At 48.2% G+C, this 20,250-nt stretch overlaps 2 protein-coding genes, 1 non-coding gene and 2 pseudogenes across 5 annotated transcripts; 3 read left to right on the top strand and 2 right to left on the bottom strand.

Moving 5' to 3' along the window:
- Positions 1–211: 211 nt before the first annotated feature.
- BC939DRAFT_403700 (small GTPase superfamily) lies at positions 212–2,736 on the bottom strand (the record flags this gene model as incomplete). The annotated part of the gene is made up of 6 exons (XM_051552760.1): positions 212–367; positions 498–629; positions 744–836; positions 947–965; positions 1,084–1,163; positions 2,623–2,736. 6 exons carry the CDS (start codon positions 2,734–2,736, stop codon positions 212–214), a joined length of 594 nt encoding a protein of 197 aa, XP_051406593.1.
- Positions 2,737–4,205: 1,469 nt separating this feature from the next.
- On the bottom strand, positions 4,206–4,288 carry BC939DRAFT_t182. Its single transcript has one exon. It is a non-coding gene; the product is annotated as a tRNA-Leu (tRNA).
- A 111-nt stretch (positions 4,289–4,399) lies between these two features.
- BC939DRAFT_t184 lies at positions 4,400–4,472 on the top strand (annotated as a pseudogene). Its single transcript has one exon. The product of its transcript is annotated as a tRNA-OTHER (tRNA).
- A 777-nt stretch (positions 4,473–5,249) lies between these two features.
- Positions 5,250–5,322, top strand: BC939DRAFT_t185 (annotated as a pseudogene). Its single transcript has one exon. The product of its transcript is annotated as a tRNA-OTHER (tRNA).
- An 8,986-nt stretch (positions 5,323–14,308) lies between these two features.
- Positions 14,309–14,730, top strand: BC939DRAFT_481955 (uncharacterized protein; the record flags this gene model as incomplete). The annotated part of the gene is made up of 2 exons (XM_051559074.1): positions 14,309–14,531; positions 14,564–14,730. 2 exons carry the CDS (start codon positions 14,309–14,311, stop codon positions 14,728–14,730), a joined length of 390 nt encoding a protein of 129 aa, XP_051406592.1.
- Between the last annotated feature and the right edge of the window lie 5,520 nt (positions 14,731–20,250).

Raw genomic sequence — 20,250 nt, 5'->3', positions numbered from 1 at the left:
TCTTTGTTTTTTTCTTTTCCGTCGATGCTTCATCCACCACCAAAGACACTGACAAATCATGCTTTTTATCCTCGTCCCGCTTCGTCGCCTTCTTGCTTCCTTCTCAGTCTTGCCGCTTCCATTCTGCTCTTTTTTAATTTCCTCCACGAATCGAGCCATCGTGCAAGCCGCGTCCTGTTTTCGCGTGTGTATGGTTCGACGAGGTTTTCTGTTAGAGAATAATACAGCATCCGCTTTCCTGGGATTGATTTCCTTGCGTCAACGCTCCACGCGTCGCCGCCTCAAACACATCGTCAACTCCGTCGCCCGTCAATGCACTGCACTCCAAATGATTTCGCGCTCCAATCTCTTGTGCCACTCGCTCCGCCTAGGTCGTTTTCATAAATAAAAAGAACGGGCGGTAGTTTAGTATCTCAAAAATACAATAAAGAAATAATAATAAAAAAGCCTACGCTTTATCTTCTAATGGAGATGGGAGTGATGAAAAGAAGACATACCTCGGCTGTTGTTACGAAGCGGGCAACCTTCGGTTGTCCCGTCGATGATGCCTGATCATCCCTCAAATCCTTCTTCATTCCGACCAAGATCACAGGCGTATCAGGACAATGATCTTGAACCTCTTGAATCCACTACTCAGCAATATACATACCATTACACCAATTCAAAGAATCAGTCAGTCCTCATCTTCCAAAGGGCATTCAACAAATCTCCTCGAGTTAACTCGGTGCAGTACAAAGACATACCTTCGATGTAACGTTATCGAGGGAATCCGGTGTGTCGACAGAGTATCCGATCAGGATAACATGAGCCTTGGTATAAGAAAGTGGTCGAAGTCGCTAATTGATTCCCAATACAAGATGAAGAAGGAATTAAATAAGTATTTCAGTGTCAGCACCGATTTTCTTCCATGAATTTGCTCCGCAATATGTTAACAGTCGATCCATACCTCATATGCCTCCTGCCCACTATGCAAATTTTTTTTTTTAAAAAAAAAAAAAAAAAAAAAAAAAGTAAGTTAGCGCCATTAGCATTAAAAGTATGGACGCCTTTTCATCTTAACGTGAACTTCGTTCTGGCACGTACGCTGTATCCCATAGTGCGAGCTGCACAGGCTTGCCATCAATCTTGACATCCGTTACAAAGTTTTCAAACACCGTTGGGTTCTATAGTTATAGATAAAAAACAGAAATGCAATGGGCGCACAAAAAAAAAGGAATGAGAAAGAAAGAAGTCAGTATGGTGCAACAAGTATATGGACGTTATTACAGTGCAACATTCATCGTTACTTACATAGTCCTTGAGGCCACAAAATACGGCATCAGGTTCAAGTGGACAGGGGAGTTAATAAGGACGTTTATGCACACACACGCGAAAGCAGAAACCAGGTTTCCGAATCGACAACGTAGTGCGTTTGAATAAATGAGCAAAAAAAAACACAAACAAGGAGAGTAGGCACGGATCATGCGGTTAGTCAGTCGTCAATCGAGTACATATTTGGCCCAACCCATAAATGCAATCAAAATAAAGTCCCAATTTCGTCCATGAGTGCCATGTCCGTTTCGTTTTCGCGCACGCGTCCCGTCTGCAGCTCGATACAACAAATTTCTATAAATATGAATCCTGCACCGTGTATATATAGACACCCGCTCCCTCAATGGTTGTCGGTCCTTCGACTTGGATCCGTGGAACAGTCGAACAATCCGTTGCACAATCAAACGGAGGGATGGATCCGCCCACATGCACATCATATTCAACTTCAGACCCATCCCACACCAGCCGTTATCAATTGATCGTGAGTGGCCTAGGGGGAATATTGCTTTTTTTTTTTTTTTTTGGCTTGGGCTTACATAAACCCCCTCCTTCCCCCAACCGCATCACATTACGAAAAGGCATGGCAGAACACATGCCCTGCTCAGCCTGAGGAAAGCACCCTTTTTTTCTTTTCCCTTCGACGATTTCATCGGTGTATTTTATCGTCTTTATTTTTTTAGCCCACACATGCTCATGCCACTCCCTGTCGTTTGACCTGTTCATAAACTCCAAGAAAAAAAAAGATGGGGCGGTGCTCCAAACGGTTTGCAAGAAAAGAAAAGAAAAAATCGGTAAATTGACAACAGCCCAGTTTGCAGCACCGCCTTTTTTTTTTTGTCCTCATCTTCGTCTATTCCTGTAGCCTCTATGCGGTTCCACGACAGTACGCCCTTCCCTCCTAGGGCACACAAGGAAGCGGGGGACAAATGTCGTAAACGACTACCACATTAGGCGTTTATATTGCAAGTGCGGTCCATTACATCCAATCCAGCCTAATTCAATTCAACTCAATCCAGGCACAAACTCCATCTCCTGCGTATTGTTGTTTTTTGTTGTGCTTTTTTGTTCCGCGAGGTCGGTAGACTAGTTTCCATGTTGGCTGTTGGGCTGGATAATTAGGTCACCGGCGTGCCATCATAGAAAACACAATAATAACAACAATAATAACAGCAACAATACGAAACCATGCAAGATGCCATGTGCTAACGTACAAAGCAGAACAAGTACCGGAAAGCAGAAACAATACAAAGGAAAAGTAAGAAGTAAAAAGAAGGCAGCGACAGTAAAAAAAAAAAAAAAAGACGAACTCACCTTGGGAAAATAGCCAAGGGTGAAGACGGACAATAACGAGGTCTTTCCACAAGCTCCGTCGCCGACAATGACCAGCTTCCTGCGGACGATATCCTTGTCTTTGGTACTGGACATGACTGTGCTGTGCTGTGCTGTGCTGTGTGATTAGTGAGGCTGAAGTTGATTGCAGGTGCGAATGAGGGCGCTGTTCTTTGTTGAACGAAGAATGACGACCCAGTTGCAAAATAAATTCGGGACAGAAAAGAGCAAAATGAAGTGGGGAGAGAGAAGGAAGGAATCAGTTCATCCGTTCATCCGTTCATCAGCTGAGGTGTAAAAGCGACAGAGAGATGTGGTCTGCAAGTTTTGATCATGTGCGTATGCCGCTGCTGCAGTTGTGGGTGAGGGGGCGGGGGTAGGGACGCAGGTGTGAGAAAAGGGAGGGAGGAGCGAGCGGAGGCAATTGAAAGGAAAAGGATAGAGACGCACCGCTGACAGCCGCTCCTTTGGGAGGTTGATGAGATGAGTAGGTTGACAAGGAAAGGGATAGATGGGATGAAAGAGGAAGAAAGACTTGGTTGGGTCTGTTGTCACACTCTTTCATTCAAGGGTGTTGCCTCCCGATTATGGAAATGATAGAAACGATATGCGTATAAGTTATTGAATACTGGATGGAGCGAGGAAAAAGAAAAGAGAGGGAAAAGGGATCCTCCCCCCTCTCCCTTCTCTTCTGAACTGGTTACCCGCGTGTGGGACTACAGGTGGAATAGGACTACGCCCTCGGGGTGGGTATTGCAGCCTGGTGGCACCAGTTGCAAAATGGGTGTGAAAAAAGGGGTGTTGGTTAAAGCTGATTTGGCTACTGCTGTTTGTTGGTTTCATCCTGTGGGTGGGTGAGTAGGGGGAAGTGAGGTGACCAGACCAGTGCAGAGCAGTGTGTAATCCATTCATTTCCTCACCTTTTTCTGATGCTGTTGAAGAGGAAGGGTGCGTGGATTAAGAAAGGGGCGGGGTCAGATGGAAGATGAGGATGATACTGGTGATGAAGAGTGAGGAGTGAGGAGTGATGGTGACAAGTGAAGGGGTGAGAAAGAACGAATAGTCCGATGCGAGTTTGAGATGAGTTGAAAGGGATGTGATGTGTGCGTGTAGAGGAAAGATATCGGAAAGAAAGAAAGAAAGAAGAAAGAAAGAAGAAAAGACAGAAAAAAGAAAGGGAATCTTAGGCAGACAAAGACTGAAAGTCGCTTTTCAGCTGTGGACGTTGTGTAATGTTCACACTACTTATCGTTCCTACCCCGTCGAACCTTTACCTATCTATTCTTCTCCGTAGCATCATCCCTCAGGGATCAATTGCTTCTCTTTTCTTCGCTTCTATCTTTTGCTTCCTCCAGCTCTTTCCCTTCTTCCTTTCCTCTTAGCTCTATAACTCCACTCCTTTTTTTTATCATTCTTTCACCCCAATCCAAATGCTAAACACCGTAGCATACCTTTTCTTCTTCTTTGACTTCGTATTCTGCAACTCTCTACATGCGTAGAAAACAAACAAATTATCCATCCAAAAGGATTGCATATGGTATGCAGCTGCTGCAGCAAAAGTTGAGTGAAGAGAGTGGGATTTGAACCCACGCCTACGAATAGACCGCGGCCTTAACGCGGCGCCTTAGACCAACTCGGCCATCTCTCCAATTGAGATTCATATCAAAATATATTTATTATATATCTAGTATCTGGATTGCATGCTAGCTCTATAAGTGCACGTTCTTTAAGTGCACGGTCCTTATATATAGGCCCGATGGCTCAGTTAGCATACTGGTCAGGGCACCTCCCTTGTAACGCGAAGGGACCAGGTTCGAGCCCTGGTTAAAGCACAGTAATATGTGCTACGCATAGAAATTTATTTGGAGCATGAGTCGGGCGTACTACCCCACTTCAGTTATGTGGGTTTCCTTTCCCCGGCGACCCCCACATTGAGTGGCACTACCCCATGTAATCGTTGTGGGTTTCCTTTCCCCTTCCTTAACGCTCGACAAAATGCTCAGAATAAATTTCGCCCTTGCGCTAGCCTCCGGACTTCGAGAGGCGCTGGTTCAGAACTTCCCAGCTATACACCAGGGTGTACAAGTTATTCCACTGCACTGGCAGCATGCGTCTTAGCTACCCCTGCCGGGGTTACAGGTATAAGTTCAAAAAGTGAGTAGGCCCACTTTATAATAGGCTAATCTGAGCTCACATCCAGTGACCTCAGGTGGAGGAAAGACGGGACGAGGAGGAGGAGGAAATGTTACAATAGTAGAGGATTCGGCTCGCAAGCCAGTAGAACGGATTCCGTGCTCTCAAGAAACCAAGACCATCTCCCAGATGTACAGGTTGCAATTGGAGAGATGGTCTTGGCAGATTTGCAGGTGAGGAGCCTGCCAGCTAGCCGAGCGGATCGCAGGAGAAAGACCTCGGGACGCTTAGGGAGGTTACAGTGAAAGTTGTTGGAGATGGTGCGACTGCCACACTAGAAGATTTAGGGCCAGATAGACACAAGTCTCAGAGACTATTCACTAGGAAACCAGCACTGATTGTTCTCTCTCGGAGGCCATGTTGAATAAAAAAAAAAAAAAAAAAAAAAAGCACGGTCCTTATATGCAGGCCCGATGGCTCAGTTAGCATACTGGTCAGGGCGCCTCCCTTGTAACGCGAAGGGACCAGGTTCGAGCCCTGGTTAAAGCACAGTAATATGTGCTACGCATAGAAATTTATTTGGAGCATGAGTCGGGCGTACTACCCCACTTCAGTTATGTGGGTTTCCTTTCCCCGGCGACCCCCACATTGAGTGGCACTACCCCATGTAATCGTTGTGGGTTTCCTTTCCCCTTCCTTAACGCTTGACAAAATGCTCAGAATAAATTTCGCCCTTGCGCTAGCCTCCGGACTTCGAGAGGCGCTGGTTCAGAACTTCCCAGCTATACACCAGGGTGTACAAGTTATTCCACTGCACTGGCAGCATGCGTCTTAGCTACCCCTGCCGGGGTTACAGGTATAAGTTCAAAAGTGAGTAGGCCCACTTTATAATAGGCTAATCTGAGCTCACATCCAGTGACCTCAGGTGGAGGAAAGACGGGACGAGGAGGAGGAGGAAATGTTACAATAGTAGAGGAGTCGGCTCGCAAGCCAGTAGAACGGATTCCGTGCTCTCAAGAAACCAAGACCATCTCCCAGATGTACAGGTTACAATTGGAGAGATGGTCTTGGCAGATTTGCAGGTGAGGAGCCTGCCAGCTAGCCGAGCGGATCGCAGGAGAAAGACCTCGGGACGCTTAGGGAGGTTACAGTGAAAGTTGTTGGAGATGGTGCGACTGCCACACTAGAAGATTTAGGGCCAGATAGACACAAGTCTCAGAGACTATTCACTAGGAAACCAGCACTGATTGTTCTCTCTCGGAGGCCATGTTGAATAAAAAAAAAAAAAATTAAGTGCATATGGCAGCACCCACATCCGAGGTCTATCCTGTATCGCCGGGACCCGATCAATGCTCAAAGGCGACGAGTATTATGACCGCTCTCCGGATCTGACCTGGAGCATCAGCGATTTATGCCGTGGCATCACACCCGTCAGCCTTATCAAGGAGTGGGGCAGTCTATTTACCTCGCCATCGTCGATTGCGCGCCAGGCCATTCACAAGTTCGTCGGCTTTATTGAGGAGAAAGCTACGGAGCTGATCTGGAAACCACGCTGCAAGGCCACCATTGCTCGAGAGCGAGAATGGGGGATCACAGCCAAGATGAAACGAACTCCATACAAGGGACCGAGAGGGGACTGGAGTGATGGGTATGGATACATTAGCGACTGAGATATTTTTGGGATTCAGAATAAGTGAGAAAGAGATGTGGCTCCACACACCACACCGATTAGGTATTTATTTGTATTAAATATAATAGTGAGCTGGAGGTACACTTGTTAAACTAAATATACAGTGAACTCTGGTGAAATATGCGACAGCGACGATGACCAATGTCCGTGTGGTGCATTACTCGCTGACCATGTAAACGGGAGCTGCCCTGGCCCCGTGCTTGACCCAGACGCAGCGGATCGGACGCTGCTGGATTGCCTGCAAGGGAGGAGGCGGTTGACAACTATGGAGGGGATGGGGAAGATACCCTTCTTGTAACAAGGTGTTTTCAGCTTTTAACACACTGATGAGGTGTGGCAATTGTTGCGCAGGCCCTAGGGGCAGGCCCGGGGAATGTGACCTGTCAACTGGCGACTGTGGATCGGTTGCAATGTGGACTTATGTTAATAAAAAAAAAAGACTGTGGATCGGTTCCGTTTTGGTGGTGAGGACAGCGATAGTAGACCATTGCTAGTTAGTCTGATAGATTCGCAGAGTCAATTGACTCGAGGGACAGATCGTTATAAAAAAGGATCTTTATATGCACGTGCTTGGGCCAGGTAGACGCTGTTCCCTCTCGGAGGCCATGTTCTTTTTTCTAATACCACCTTCCCTGGGTTTGTTTGCCCTCATTCCGTCTTCCTCTTCTTTTTCGATATCTCTTAATATCTTTTGCTCCATCCTCCGTTGCGTCGATTAATAAGTATGTCGAACTTTCGCGGCATATTCGTACACATATAAGCATGATCAATGAGTTTGCATTTTTTTCGCAAAAAGGAGTGTAGGCACTTTCCTGATTCAGTAGTTGCTTCGCCCAGTTGGGTGTGTAGTGGCATTTGTACTAAGACCTCATTGTATTTAGCATTAATTCCATTCATTAACGATTAACCTGTACTTTTTCTGCTGCCCTACTCGTTTTATTTCTTCATCTTATCTTCATGCTCTCTAATCCGACTTCAGGACGAATAGGAATTTATATTTCAGTTACCAGTGGAGTGAACCCAAAAGACATCATTTATACATCGGTTTTGCAGACTGTCAACAATGGTATTTTGACGTGCGTCCCATGCCAGTGAATAAAGCCAATAGTCTCAACCTTATTCTTAGCAGTGCATCCCTTGGCCTCGTGGCTCCACGGTTCCTCCCGTAAACTCCTCCTCGCTAGATAGGCCAAGGCGTACAGACAGTGGCGGTGCTACATGCAGACATATTTTTCAATTAAACTTATTCAACTTTCACTAGAAAGACTGGACTGGAGAAGAAACCAGGGTTCCCCAGTTCTCAGGGATAATGGATGTTGTAAGGGCGTTGGTAACCGTAAATGGCGACTCCTGTTGCTATTTCAATGAAAGGTGATTTCCCGCGTTGTGCGAGTGCGTTTTTTCAGGTACACAACACCGTTGAGGAAGTCGATTCAGAGTAAAAAGAGCTTCCTCTAGTCCCTCTAACATACTTTCCAGGTATGAAGTCGTGCCTCCACATCTTTTTCTCGTTGATTCCGCCGCTACATCCGGTTTACCGTGCGGATGAGCCCCTAGCTTTTGTATTGGTTTATTTGTAACGACCAGTCTAGAAAGTGTACCATGACTCTAATCGACTGTAGTACGCGATATAGTGACATCGTCGGCTACTGAGAGCCAATTGTACGGCAAGAAAAACAAGGTCCCTTGCTCTGAGCAAAACATCTGGAGTGTCCTAGAAGGCACCGCCTTAACACATGTGGGCTATGGCCACCCACTCATCTCATGCATTGGGTTTCACAAAAAGGGGCTACATCTACTCTTAACGCTATTAAGCGCTCAATTCACAGTTTTTTGTTCCTGTCGTCTTGAGGTTTTTTTTTTTTGCTGAACCAAATGGAGATCTTGGGTCTAGAACGCATAGAGCGCAGCTGGACGTCCAATGAGTGTTACATACCATATCATCGCCACATTTGCAGTGCATCAAGCTGTATTCGCCTCTCATAAGGATGTTACTTTATTGCTGCTCCTGTTGTCCTGTTGTTATGCTACTACTGCTGCTGCTCAGCACATATGCCAGCCTTCAGTCCGAGATGGCGAATATCCATCATATGGATTTTACTGTCGTCGGTTCTTTAGCACAGCTCCAAAGACAACACCGAGAATAAATACAGTGGGGGTCAGTGCGACACAGAGGACACATATTATCATCACACAGCGTCTCTTCCTCATAGTCGCGGCAGCTTCAGTATCGATAGCGGAAGCATGAACTATTTGGACAGCCGCTTGATCATTGCTTGTTGTGGCCGTCGAGTCGACGGCCCCAGAGCTGTAGTGCACGGCTTAGAGCTGTCCAGGGTTCTGAGACGCGGCAGCGATGATCGTTACAGGGTTGACAAACTGTATTTCAGGTTTCAATGGCGTCTCTGAGGGCACTGGGTGTAGATGAGAGCTTTGAACATATGGCTGTTGATAAGACACAGGGATGATGTAGGGACTGGTGCCGCCATTGTCCGCTGAGTATTCTGTGCCCGAGGGTCGCCCATCATTTGAGTCTGCTGGGGTCCCATAGCTGATGTGTGAGTGAATATGTGCGTTGCCGTCGGAGGTTATGAAAGTGCAGTGTTTGGGACGATGTTCGTCTCTACTAAGGTAGGTTGTTTGGGCGGATATAGAGATGCATGAAAAACGAATAGCAAAGCTAGAGGATAACAAGGAAGGACGCTTCCTTGTGATAAAGAATTAGAAGAGTAAATATATCTGACGAAGGTATCGCCGGCTGCCTTTGATGGCGCATTACTGCACTTGGAAGGACTGGATTGTAATTTATAGTGCGTACAATCTTCAGACGCATGTTTATGTCGGCAGGATATGAAGCCATGAACAAAAATTATAGAGGCCTGTTTTTTTGTCTCCTTCGGTTGGTGTGAGCGCGTATGGCACCATTTCCTATCGACATGGATCGAAGCGAGCAGCACGCGTGTCGTCTTCAAGCATTCTGCACCCGCATACATTATCCGCGACTACAGTATCGTGTCTGGTATTCTATGTGTGTTAGCCCCTAAACCTGCTACAATTCGGTGTCAGTTGTCTTTTGAAAGTATCATGCCCCTGAATTACTACCTGTTGGTTCTAGTCTCCTCTCTTATGTCGCGTCGCATCGCATCGCAATGACTACAACGCGTGCTTGCTCGGGTGCACACTGATTTAACTGATCTCATTCCAAACTTCACTACCTCTGCCCCCCATACACAGACATGGATGTTCGACGTTGTATGTTCAGGATCGGTCACGCCTTAAGGCCATTGCATTAATCGAATCGGCGTACCAGGAAGAGATCCTGAACGCCTAAGATGTATCATAATTGCTGACGAACCCAGTTTTTGATGCATGAAGCAAGAGTCGGCGGTGCAAGAAGCAAGAATACAAAAGTACTGCACAATAAAACTATTTTACCAAACTGTGAACCATATTATCCACACTATAAGACTGAATAAGTTGAAGGCAAAGTATTTTCCCATGTCATGAAGATTAGCATTAAGCACACCCCTAATGGATTTACGCTTCGCACTGTATCCTCACTCTCTTTTTCTCTAGATCCCGGTAGCCTAAATATGTATACGTTCTTTCTCTCTGTCGCATGCTCGCTTGTCTCTCTGTCGCATGCTCGCTTGTCTCTCTGTCGCATGCTCGCTTGTCTCTCTTTCCTTCAAACCTTAAACTTTAAATAATGTGGAGATCTGCACGTCCATATCGGTAGTAAAATACCTCCTGACCGAGCCAACATGGCTATCGCTCCCGAGAATGGCGATGCCTCGAAAGACGTGGACGAAATCCTAGAATTCCGCAATTCTAGATACATATTTGCAATTCCAGATGCATATCCGCCTGTGAGGCTCTCTTGAGGATTTTTTGCCTCCCCACTGCAAGGTCACGCCTCAAACATCGTACGATTGCAGGTTCACGTTGAGGACAGGCACAATATTATTTTCAACGGTCGGCAGCCTCCAGCGACAATATTGGAGGAAAGAAACAACGGTACGAGCCTCATGGCATGGTTTAAGTTGAACAGGTGCCATTCGGAGGCCAGACAGTGCTTCTACTCCGAGATCTCCAAGCACTACACATGGGGTAATAGCGGTCATGCTTGGATCGCCAGATGAAACGGAGTCTCGAATACTATCGGCTGACTGCACTATGCGACCCCGAACTTCGCGAATAAAGTCGATCGCGGTCGGTACTGCTTACGCCTTTTGCTCCTGCACGTTAGCACGTTAGAGGAGCAACCAGTTCCAAAAATCTTCGCAAGAACCTGTACACAGGAGAGATTTACGCCACTTACTGGGGGGCCGCCAATGCGCGTGGGTTGCTGGAGGATGGTTTAGAATGGCGCCGATGCCCTGAGGAGGCTGCAGGTCACCAAAGTCCGGCGGCGTTGCGATGTCTTTTTACCATGATTTTGCATCTTTGCAGCCCGTCCAACCCTCTTGAACTGTGGCAAGCTTTTGCCAAAGACCTTCCTGAGGGTTCTCTGTATCATGCTGGGGATCGCCCGAACGGTGAAGAGGACGCCAGGAGTACTGCACTGTTTCACGTCAACAGGGTTTTGAAAGGAGCTGGGACCAGTCTGGCTGTATACAAAGAGATGCCTCGAGACTTTCGCAACCTCATCAATCGCCAACCCAACAATGACGAGCTTGGATAATATGCAGAAATCGACACTGAGGCACTTGCAACTAAGGCGGCTCATGACTTGGACCTCTGCAACGACGATCAATAGGCGCTGTACGCTGCAATCACAGCAGCGCTGGGTAACAAGGACGAAGGTGCGATAAAGATGTTCTTTATTGATAGACCATGAAGGACGGGCAAGTCTTTTTTGTGCAACATTTTGATTGCCTGCATTCGAGGAAGGCGCGAGAAGGACGTGATCGTAGTTGCCCTCATGTGGAATTGCTGCTCAGGTCCTGACAGGAAGTCACGCAGCCCGCTCGACTTTCAAAATCCCGTTCCAGATCATGGAAAGCTCAACGTGCAGTATTCCTGTGGAGTCAAGAATGGCAAAAAGGATTCAAAAAGCAGAAGCCATCTTTTGAGAGGAGGCGCCGATGCACCACCGACATATCCTCGAAGTAATGGATGCCACATTCCGAGACATCATGCGGAAGCTAACCATCCCATTTGGTGGCAAAGTCATTGTGTTTGGAGGAGACTTTCTTCAAGTCTTGCCTGTAGTACCTCGAAGAATCCTTAGCCAAATCGAAGATGCCTGCTTCAAGAGCTTTCGAAAGATCTGGTCGCACGTACAGACATTGTCCCTTAGAGAGAACATGCGAGTAGGGGGATATCCGCTCAACCAGCCTTTTGCACAATGGCTGCTCAACATTGGCAATGGCACGGAGTCAACAGTGACTCCAGGACTCTACGATGATTTGGTCATGATTCCAGACCAGTTTGTCTTCAACCCACCCGGCCCCGTCACCAAGGACAACCCTCCCGAAAAGCAGTTCATCAGGGAGATTTACCTCGACAGTGAGACCGCCCCCTTGCAGCCAGCCCTTTTGGAAGGTCGGGCTATACTGACGACACTGAATGCCAACGTTGACAGAGTCAATGCCATGGCAACCCAGATGGTTTTTAGTGGGGGTCAAGGGGAGAGACAGGTTTACCGCAGCCAGGATAAAGTAGCGGATGATGTCAACGGCGCCGCGTATCCTGTAGAATACCTGGATTCTCTCAATCCTCCAGGTATGCCTCCCCACGAGTTGCTGTTAAAGGTGGACCAGCCTATCATTCTCCTTCGAACCATGGACGGCAAATCCGGTCTCTGCAATGGGGCCCGTCTGATTGTTCGAGCACTCCATCGGAAATACATCAATGCCGGGATTCTTAAGGGTGACTTCAAGAATCGAACGGTGCTTATTCCGCACATACCTCTCACAACCCTGGGCGACGGATCTACGCCAATCAAGTTCATTAGGATCCAGTTTCTTGTCAAGCCTGCGTTTGCCATGACCATTAACAAGGCGCGAGGACAAACACTTGACCACGTTGGTGTTTACCTTCCTCAGCACGACTTTGGCGCCGGGCAGCTGTATGTCAGCTTCTCGCGTTGCAAACACCGAGACAACCTCAAGGTTTTGGTCGAAAATGGATTTTTCGTCTCGGACCCGTGACGTATGCCACGCGCAGTTCTGCTAGTTAGTTCTATTTACAATAGAAGATATCACGCGAATAGGACTTCGGCGAGGGCGTGCTTCGGTCACTTACTGGTTCGCTGTGCAGGGTCCTTTAGATCGGAATGTATTAACACAAAAGTAAAATAAACTAGACGAAAATGGAAGGAAATAAATATGAGGATCTGTTTAGCTAAATGGGGCATTTTTGGAGACAATTTTATTTATGAAGGTTGCTCCTTAACCTCTCTTATTCACGATATTTGCCCTCTGTTATCACTTCTGAGTGCAAAAGAGAGGGATCAGAATGAGGAATTTGCCCATCTTTGTTTTTTGTGGGTTCCGACAACATTGTCACTAATCCCACGCTTGAATGAGTGGGAGGCGTCTGAATTGATGAGACATTTTTCATTGTTGCATCCACTTAATGCGAATGATGAAGGGATGGGGAAAAAAGTAGATGTCGATAACGATCTCCGTCTAGTTTCTCTTTTTCATGTTAACAGGGGGGAGGGGGGTCAACATCAATGTTTTTTTTTGTAAATAAGGAGAGAAAGGTGTTTTCGTACTATTCACGTATAAATTTAGACCACATTTTTGCCCGGTTTACAGAGTAAGGGATAATGCCGTTTGACGATGGTACGCCGATGACGGATGCTCAATGAGACGACGGGGGGTCGGGGAAACGTTGCAATTGACAGTGCAAAGGTGGCGAATAATCAAGCTTGGCAGTCCCTGTTGATTGTATCTCGTTGTGTGGGTTGCTGACGACGGTAGTCAATACCTGTCGATAATGCGGTGTTACCCGGACAATCTGGACGAATGCAAGATGCGATACAAGATATATATGTGAAGAAGAAACTGGTTCGAACCAGACCGTTTATTCTTTTATTCTGGGGCGATGCTTTTCCCCGTAATTTAATAGCAATTTTACGAGACCAGCTAAATGATTCAAGTTTACCATATCACAATCCCAGACCACCATCGAGCAAAAGTTTCCATAGGCTTTAGTCCTTCAAACTTTGAAGGTTGACCGCACTACCTGACTGGTTTCCCTACCCTCCATTGCATCCCTAGCGACCTATCTGGATTTGCGCCTGCCTCGCGTACGTTGGAAACAGCGATGATGGCGATGTGGGTGAACATCTGTGTCAGGCCGTGGCAAAGCTACTTGTACAACACTGATCGCGCTTCGTGTCAAGCAACCAACATCCATCAGTGCGATGGCTCTTTATCAAAGCATTTTTTATTGTGGTAAAGCCTTTTTTTATTGTAGTAAAGCCATTTTTTATTGTAGTAAAGCCTTTTTTTATTGTAGTAAAGCCTTTTTTTATTGTGGTAAATCCTTTTTTATTGTGGAAAGCAGATATTGCTTCTCGCCTATAAGTATTCTGCCACACACTTCACAGTTCTCTTCGCCACACTTTTCTTTCACCTTTTCAGCCTGCCACACAGTTCACAACCATCTTCTCGCACCTTTTCCTACCTTTTTCTACCTTTCGTTCATCATCCTTTCTCCTCATCGCTCTTCGCCCGCAGTTCGCCATCCATATACACCTTCACACTAGATACCATACGTCTGTAGAAAAGGTAATGTACCCTCCAAGCCTATCCTTCCATATCTTCAGCGTCCTTACGAGAGAGCTTCACTAACACTGCTAAGCTATCAACCCACCATAGTGATCACAGCATGGGCATAAGAGGCTTTTACAGTACTCTGAAGAAGCGCGGTTTGGATCCAGTTGCCGCGGATCCTCAAGATTACCAGAACCAAGCTATTGAGGTTGACCTCTTCGGCGCGTTTTATGGATCCCTCGTTCGCCAGATCACGGATGATTACGACCCAAGCAAGGTCCGAACTGTCGGTCTCGCAGTGGCAGCGCATTTGGCAAAGGACTTTACCCTTGCGCAATGTACGATTCACATCGATGGTGCTCCATCCCAGCAGAAGCCATCACAGCAGAAGCGGAGCGAGCACATCAGGCGAAAGAACAGACTGACAGCGGACTTCAAGAAGTTGCAGGCGAACTTGAAAGTCATGAGCACGAAGTCGTCGAACCGCCAATGGACCTCGAAGAGCGTGGTAACGAAGATCAAGAAGGGCCTCCGTGATTTATATAGATTTGATAAGGCTGCCAAGCTGACACTCCGGGATGCCTTACAAGAAAAAGGGTTTTATGTCTGCACTTGCAGGACCGAGGCCGACACCTGCATTGCACTTTTTTTTTTTTTTTTATTGACGCCAGATCCCCCCAGGCGTGCAGGCGTGCCACAGGCTGCATTGTCCAAGCCTCGGCTTGGACTGTCAGCCGGCCGATAGTTACCTAAAGATAGCTATCAAGAGGCCCCCACTAAACTAATGTAAAATGAGGAACCATATACCTATGGTGCACATTCTGAGTCGTATGGTTTCTAATACTTGAGCCGGGGCCCAAAACCGCTACGCAACCTGTCGGGTCCGATGGGTCCTCTCCTAGTCAAGATCACGGGCCAATATGAATTTTATCCTCCTTCCTCTCTCCATCTCGTTCAACACCACCTTTCCCTGGAGATGGTCCACCAAGCGGCTGTCTGCTCTCCTCCTCGCCGCTGTCGTAACCTCCTCTTGGGGCTGTTGTCTCACAAAGCCCTGGGCCTCACCTCCTACCTGGACCCCGGCTTTCTTCATCCTCGTGCATATGCCCTCGGACTTTTCCCATGCCACTGTGGCACTACATCGCTCTTTCCATAACTCCTCTCGGCCAAAAGCCTCAACTCGTTCTACAAAACGTCCAACCAGGTAAGCCGCGATGCTCTTCGACGTCTTCAAGAGTAGCGCCCAATCCGTTGTCAGGAACTTTGGTACGAGCCCGTGGTATATGTCTGTCGTTGTCCATAGCCTGGTAGGCGGTGCTGCCTGCTGTACGTTTTCTTGACTGCTCACTCCTTCTCCTTCTTCCTCATGGACATTCTCTCTGTCCTCGCCACCATTGTCCCTGTCTCGCCGCTCCTCCAGCAGCCTTATCCAGTCATCATCTCGCGTATCCACCATCGTTTCCACTCCCCGGATATCACGCAGACTCCACCAAAGGGTGTCTAACTCGCACGGGGTAAAACTCGGTTCGGTGCGTGTGAATTGTCGACCATCCTTGATTGCCTCCTCCATGTCGCACAACCACTTTTTCCTCGCCTTATCTACCAAGGTGCGTCCAAGACTTAGAACCCCATCTAGTGTCTTTCTTCATTCTTCCTGTCGTCTGTTCTGTGTGACTCTGCAGACCCAGAGGTGCTGGGCATCCTCCACCATGGTAAGGCACACTTGGCATCTGTCTGTGGTATACAGATTCGGCTTCCACCTGTGCATGTACTGCATGGTTGGCAGCATACCATGGATTTTCTTGATCCTGTGGGATCGATGGTTGCAATCCGCAAGGCTGGTGAAAAAACTCCCTGGCGGATTTTTCTCATGTATTATAGCAAGGCTGGATCGCCACTCCACTTCTTCCCACTGCTGAATAAATTGTTTCGTTCGTTGTTGACAAGTCCATGCATGATGGTTTCTGGCTGCAGACTGATGCTTGATCAATTGTCGAATGTCGTCCTCCGCTGGCTGACCACAGAAAGTCGTATGTGTCTTCATGCTCGTGAAATATTGTGTGTTCAGTTGCCATGGCCGTCGCCCACTGTCGTGTGCGTTGTCCGCCAGTTCGTCGGCGGCCTCATTTCCAGTATCGCCACTGTGTCCTTTAACCCACTGAACATTTACTTTGCTGCCCTGCTGCGCGTACGCCTCGTAGATCACAGCCCACCAGTTGGCATATGCTGCTCTCAACCGCCGTCGTGGAGTAGTTGTATGTCGATTCTTAACTAACGCCGCAAACTGTTGGACCGCTGCTCTATTGTCGATATGAATAATGGCGTTGCGATCCCGGGGACAGCACAGAATTGTCGCGAGCAGACCCACCAGTTCTGCTTTGGTGGATGATGCGTAATCCGTCGTTGTACCACAGATAGCCGTCTGAAATGAGCCGTCGACGCATCTATAGGCACTACCGAACGATTGGCTGACTGTGTCCGAGCCAGCGTTCTTCACTGATCCATCCGAATAAAGGACAATTGCCTCCAGCCCAGGCGGGATCCTCCATCGAGTCTCACGGATCGTTTGCCATGTCTCCTGGTCAATATCAACCCATGGGAAATCGATCATTTGTGCTGGTGGAGCCAAGGACGCGAGCGCTGCCGCATCCTGAATGGTAGTTGGCTGTGAATCCATGTCCTTGAGTGCTGCTTTTTCCATTTCATGTACCTTCTGGTCCTCATCCATGCCATTATATTTTTCACGTCGCTGTCGCTGTCTATATTCCTTGAGTCGGACCGCGATATTGTACGTATGCAAAGCATCCTCAGCAGTACGCCTCGCTTGTCTGTCCTCGGTCTCCGTGAGGGGCCCTATCACCTCTCGCAGGATTTCTTGTTGTGGCGGGGGTACAACTTGGTCAACACAGCGAGGGCAGTCGTGTGCGCACTCGCCTATCCTGCATCGTTCTGCTGCAATCCACTGGCTGATAAAGCTACGCCGGTGATCGTCGCCTGTGATCCAGGACTGGAAATCATGAAACCATTGTCTGGATGGCCCTTTGACTCGTTGCTGCTTGCGAAGGAAGGACCACGACCGCACCTCCAATCCTTCACCCATGATCTGATCTGTTGAAAAAAGACCAACACTCGCAAATCCTCGTGCGATTTCCCCTGACGGCTGCGTGCGCCAGTCCATGATGCTCCGTGCTGTCGGAGGGACGCCGAGAGCGTCAGCATGCCGACACCTGCATTGCACTGTCAGAGTTTAGCTCTGATTGGTATTGTCATGTGACGCTAGACGCGTCTAAGAAAGGATCAACGTCGCCCTCATCACAGAAAGCTCCATGATGTAAAGATGAGCAAAGGCAGCACCGAAACGTCTAGAACCATGGATCACTAATCAGGACCTTTATTCGTCTGATGTATATAAGGAAGGACAGACTATGTAGTTGAACCCCAGTTCATATACTCACAACAGTCTAGTCAATAAACAATCGTCTTCATACATTCGTCTTTGTTGACTCACCTTGTTCACTCGTCTCCCCTCGTTTCCACCTCGTTGTTCCTCGCTCTCCCACAAGTCTTACACTGACCATGGCAACCGGTCACTTCGTGGTGTCAGCCGATTCCGATCTATTGATATATCCGTCGATCACCAAGGTTTTGCGGCCGATCTTCCACGGCCTGGCCTATGCGTTGTACACCAAGGAGAGTGTTACCAATGCACGTCAGGTTCCCAGTGCAGACTATGTGACATTGCTGGGCATCGTGTCCAAGAATGACTATACCGAGAACATTCCCGGCCTTGGAATAATTCGCAACCTGGAGACCATCCACGCTCTTCGTCAGTCGCCCGATATCCGCCAGATGCTCAGTGCTTACAGATTCATGGCAGCCATCAAACCCCGCGAGACTATGGACCAGTCTCGATTCAAGCCATCGGAAGACACTTTTTTGGATCTCAAGGAGAAAGTGCTTCAACTGCAGCCAGGAGATGAGGCCGCCGATGAGGACATGCTCGGCTTTGATTTCAACATTGCATTGCCGCAGTTCTGGCACGTCAAGGTGCAACGATTTGCCGCCGCTGCATATCAGCATGCGAGTAGAAGGTAATTCAAGTGCAACACCGCTTCATTCACGCACGTGCTGTACAAACAACACGTTCTCTAACACCTTTTGCATGGCGATACATGCGTGTACTTATTAGTGCGGTTCCCTTCTACGTTGTGAGGAACTCAAAGCGCAACCAGTTCCGGCCGATCTTTTCAGACAAGAAATTGATCCTACCACGACAATCAATTGACTTCTCGACTACCGTATCTCACGGTCGCCCGCAGTCAAAAGCAAAACCCCCCGTCAAGGCTCAGAAGGCGGTCGTGAAGAAGAAGAGCAAGAAAAAGAAGAAGAAGGGGACACTGCCGAGGAAACGGAAAGGAGTGGGCTCCGCCGACCCATCGAACCCAAGGCCCACTTCTGCAACCGCAGCGGACCGTCGCCTCCGCAAGCTGCATATAACCAAGGCACTCACTGTGGGGAGTATCCAGGCCAACATAAAGCGAATGGATCAGACCTCGGTTGCAGAAAGCAAGCTCCTTTCAGACAGGCTACGTTTAGCGGTTACGATCCTTAGCGCGATCCAGATACATATGTACGAGGCCATTGCACTGGATATCGCGCGGCTTGTTAGTTCTAAAGACATAGCGACAGATATGGCACAGCGGAAGGAGGACATTGCAGACATCCTCGACAGCAAGGCTTTCTACTTTGCACTCAACATACTCTTGTGCAGCGGTCAAGAAGGACGAGGTTCCCAGGCTATTCAAGTATCGATTGCCCCTGCGCGCAGGATGAGCACTCGAAATACGCCATTGGTATCTGGTGCCCCGCAACCGCAAGCACAGGCACAAGCACAAGCATAACCAACAGGCACCCATGCCCGACGTGCCTTTGATGCGTACATAACGCTCACTGGATTTGTCCCCTTTCGCCAACAAGAACCAGAGATGTTCCCTTCGACGGTCTCGAGGCTTGCTGTTGCGGCAGTCTACAATGCAGTGCGATTCCATTACTATGGGGCAAAGGTATATTAGATAGTGTGCAAGATATAGCCGTTATGTTCCTTGCTTTTCGGAGCACTAGTGTTGACCATTAGCTCTTCAAATTTCTTTAATAGTTTTCCGAGAACGAAGAGCGCCCCGAAGCTGTCAATCCGATTGACTACTTCTTCGAAAAGAATACCGAGAAGCGCATGTTTGCACACTTTGTCAAGGCAAAGTTTGCAGCTGGCTTCGTGTTCTTATCAGAGGCAGACCTTGTCCATTTATTCTATACAGGCGATAAGACACGGCCGATTATAGTCCGATTGCTGAGCGATATAGCAGCCCACACTGCGGAAGCCAAGATCGTCGGCAAGGAAGGGATCCTCATCGAGAAGCTGCTATACAGACTGGACCCGGCGACGCGCTTTGACGGGTATTACAGGAAGGTTTCGCTTCAGAGTGACAGACAGCACCACACAAGGTTCAAGCTTCGGGACATCATCTGCACGAACGGACTGGTGTTGCATCTTCTTGCGCATGACACAACGACAGCGCGACGCCGAGCACCCCGTCAAAGCATCAGGGGCGATGGCGACGAGGATTTGACCCTGTTCCACGATGTTGACGGTGACTATGACCTCGACGACGCGTTTCTTGAAAGTGGAGGGGACGAAACTGGCACAGATCCGGTCGCAGCAGCGGCAGGACCCGCCAAGGAGAAATGCATCACGCTCCCATCTTCGACGCCAGAAAGTTCAAAGCGGCAGAGACTGCCGATACACCAACTGCCACCCGCAGACCCTACTACGGCTGCTTCGTCCTCATCCAGCTCACAAGCCTCATCTGGTCCAACGTCGGGCGCAGATACGATCGATGTCACACGCAACACCATTAACTGGAAGCGAAGTTCAAAGATTCTAAAAAAGGTGGAGGTGCGCTTCAACTCTCCTGGTACTTGTCCACCTGGCGATACTGTGGTCATCGGTATTGACCCGGGTGAGGTTTACACAATGACAGCGACAAGAATTGACCCCGC

The sequence above is a fragment of the Gamsiella multidivaricata genome (genome assembly GCF_025024155.1).
Source record: "Gamsiella multidivaricata strain RSA 2152 chromosome Unknown BC939scaffold_122, whole genome shotgun sequence".
Classification (NCBI taxonomy): Eukaryota; Fungi; Mortierellomycota; class Mortierellomycetes; order Mortierellales; family Mortierellaceae; genus Gamsiella; species Gamsiella multidivaricata.
Note: the sequence above shows the minus strand (reverse complement) of the source record. Positions and strands in the feature narration are given on the sequence as shown.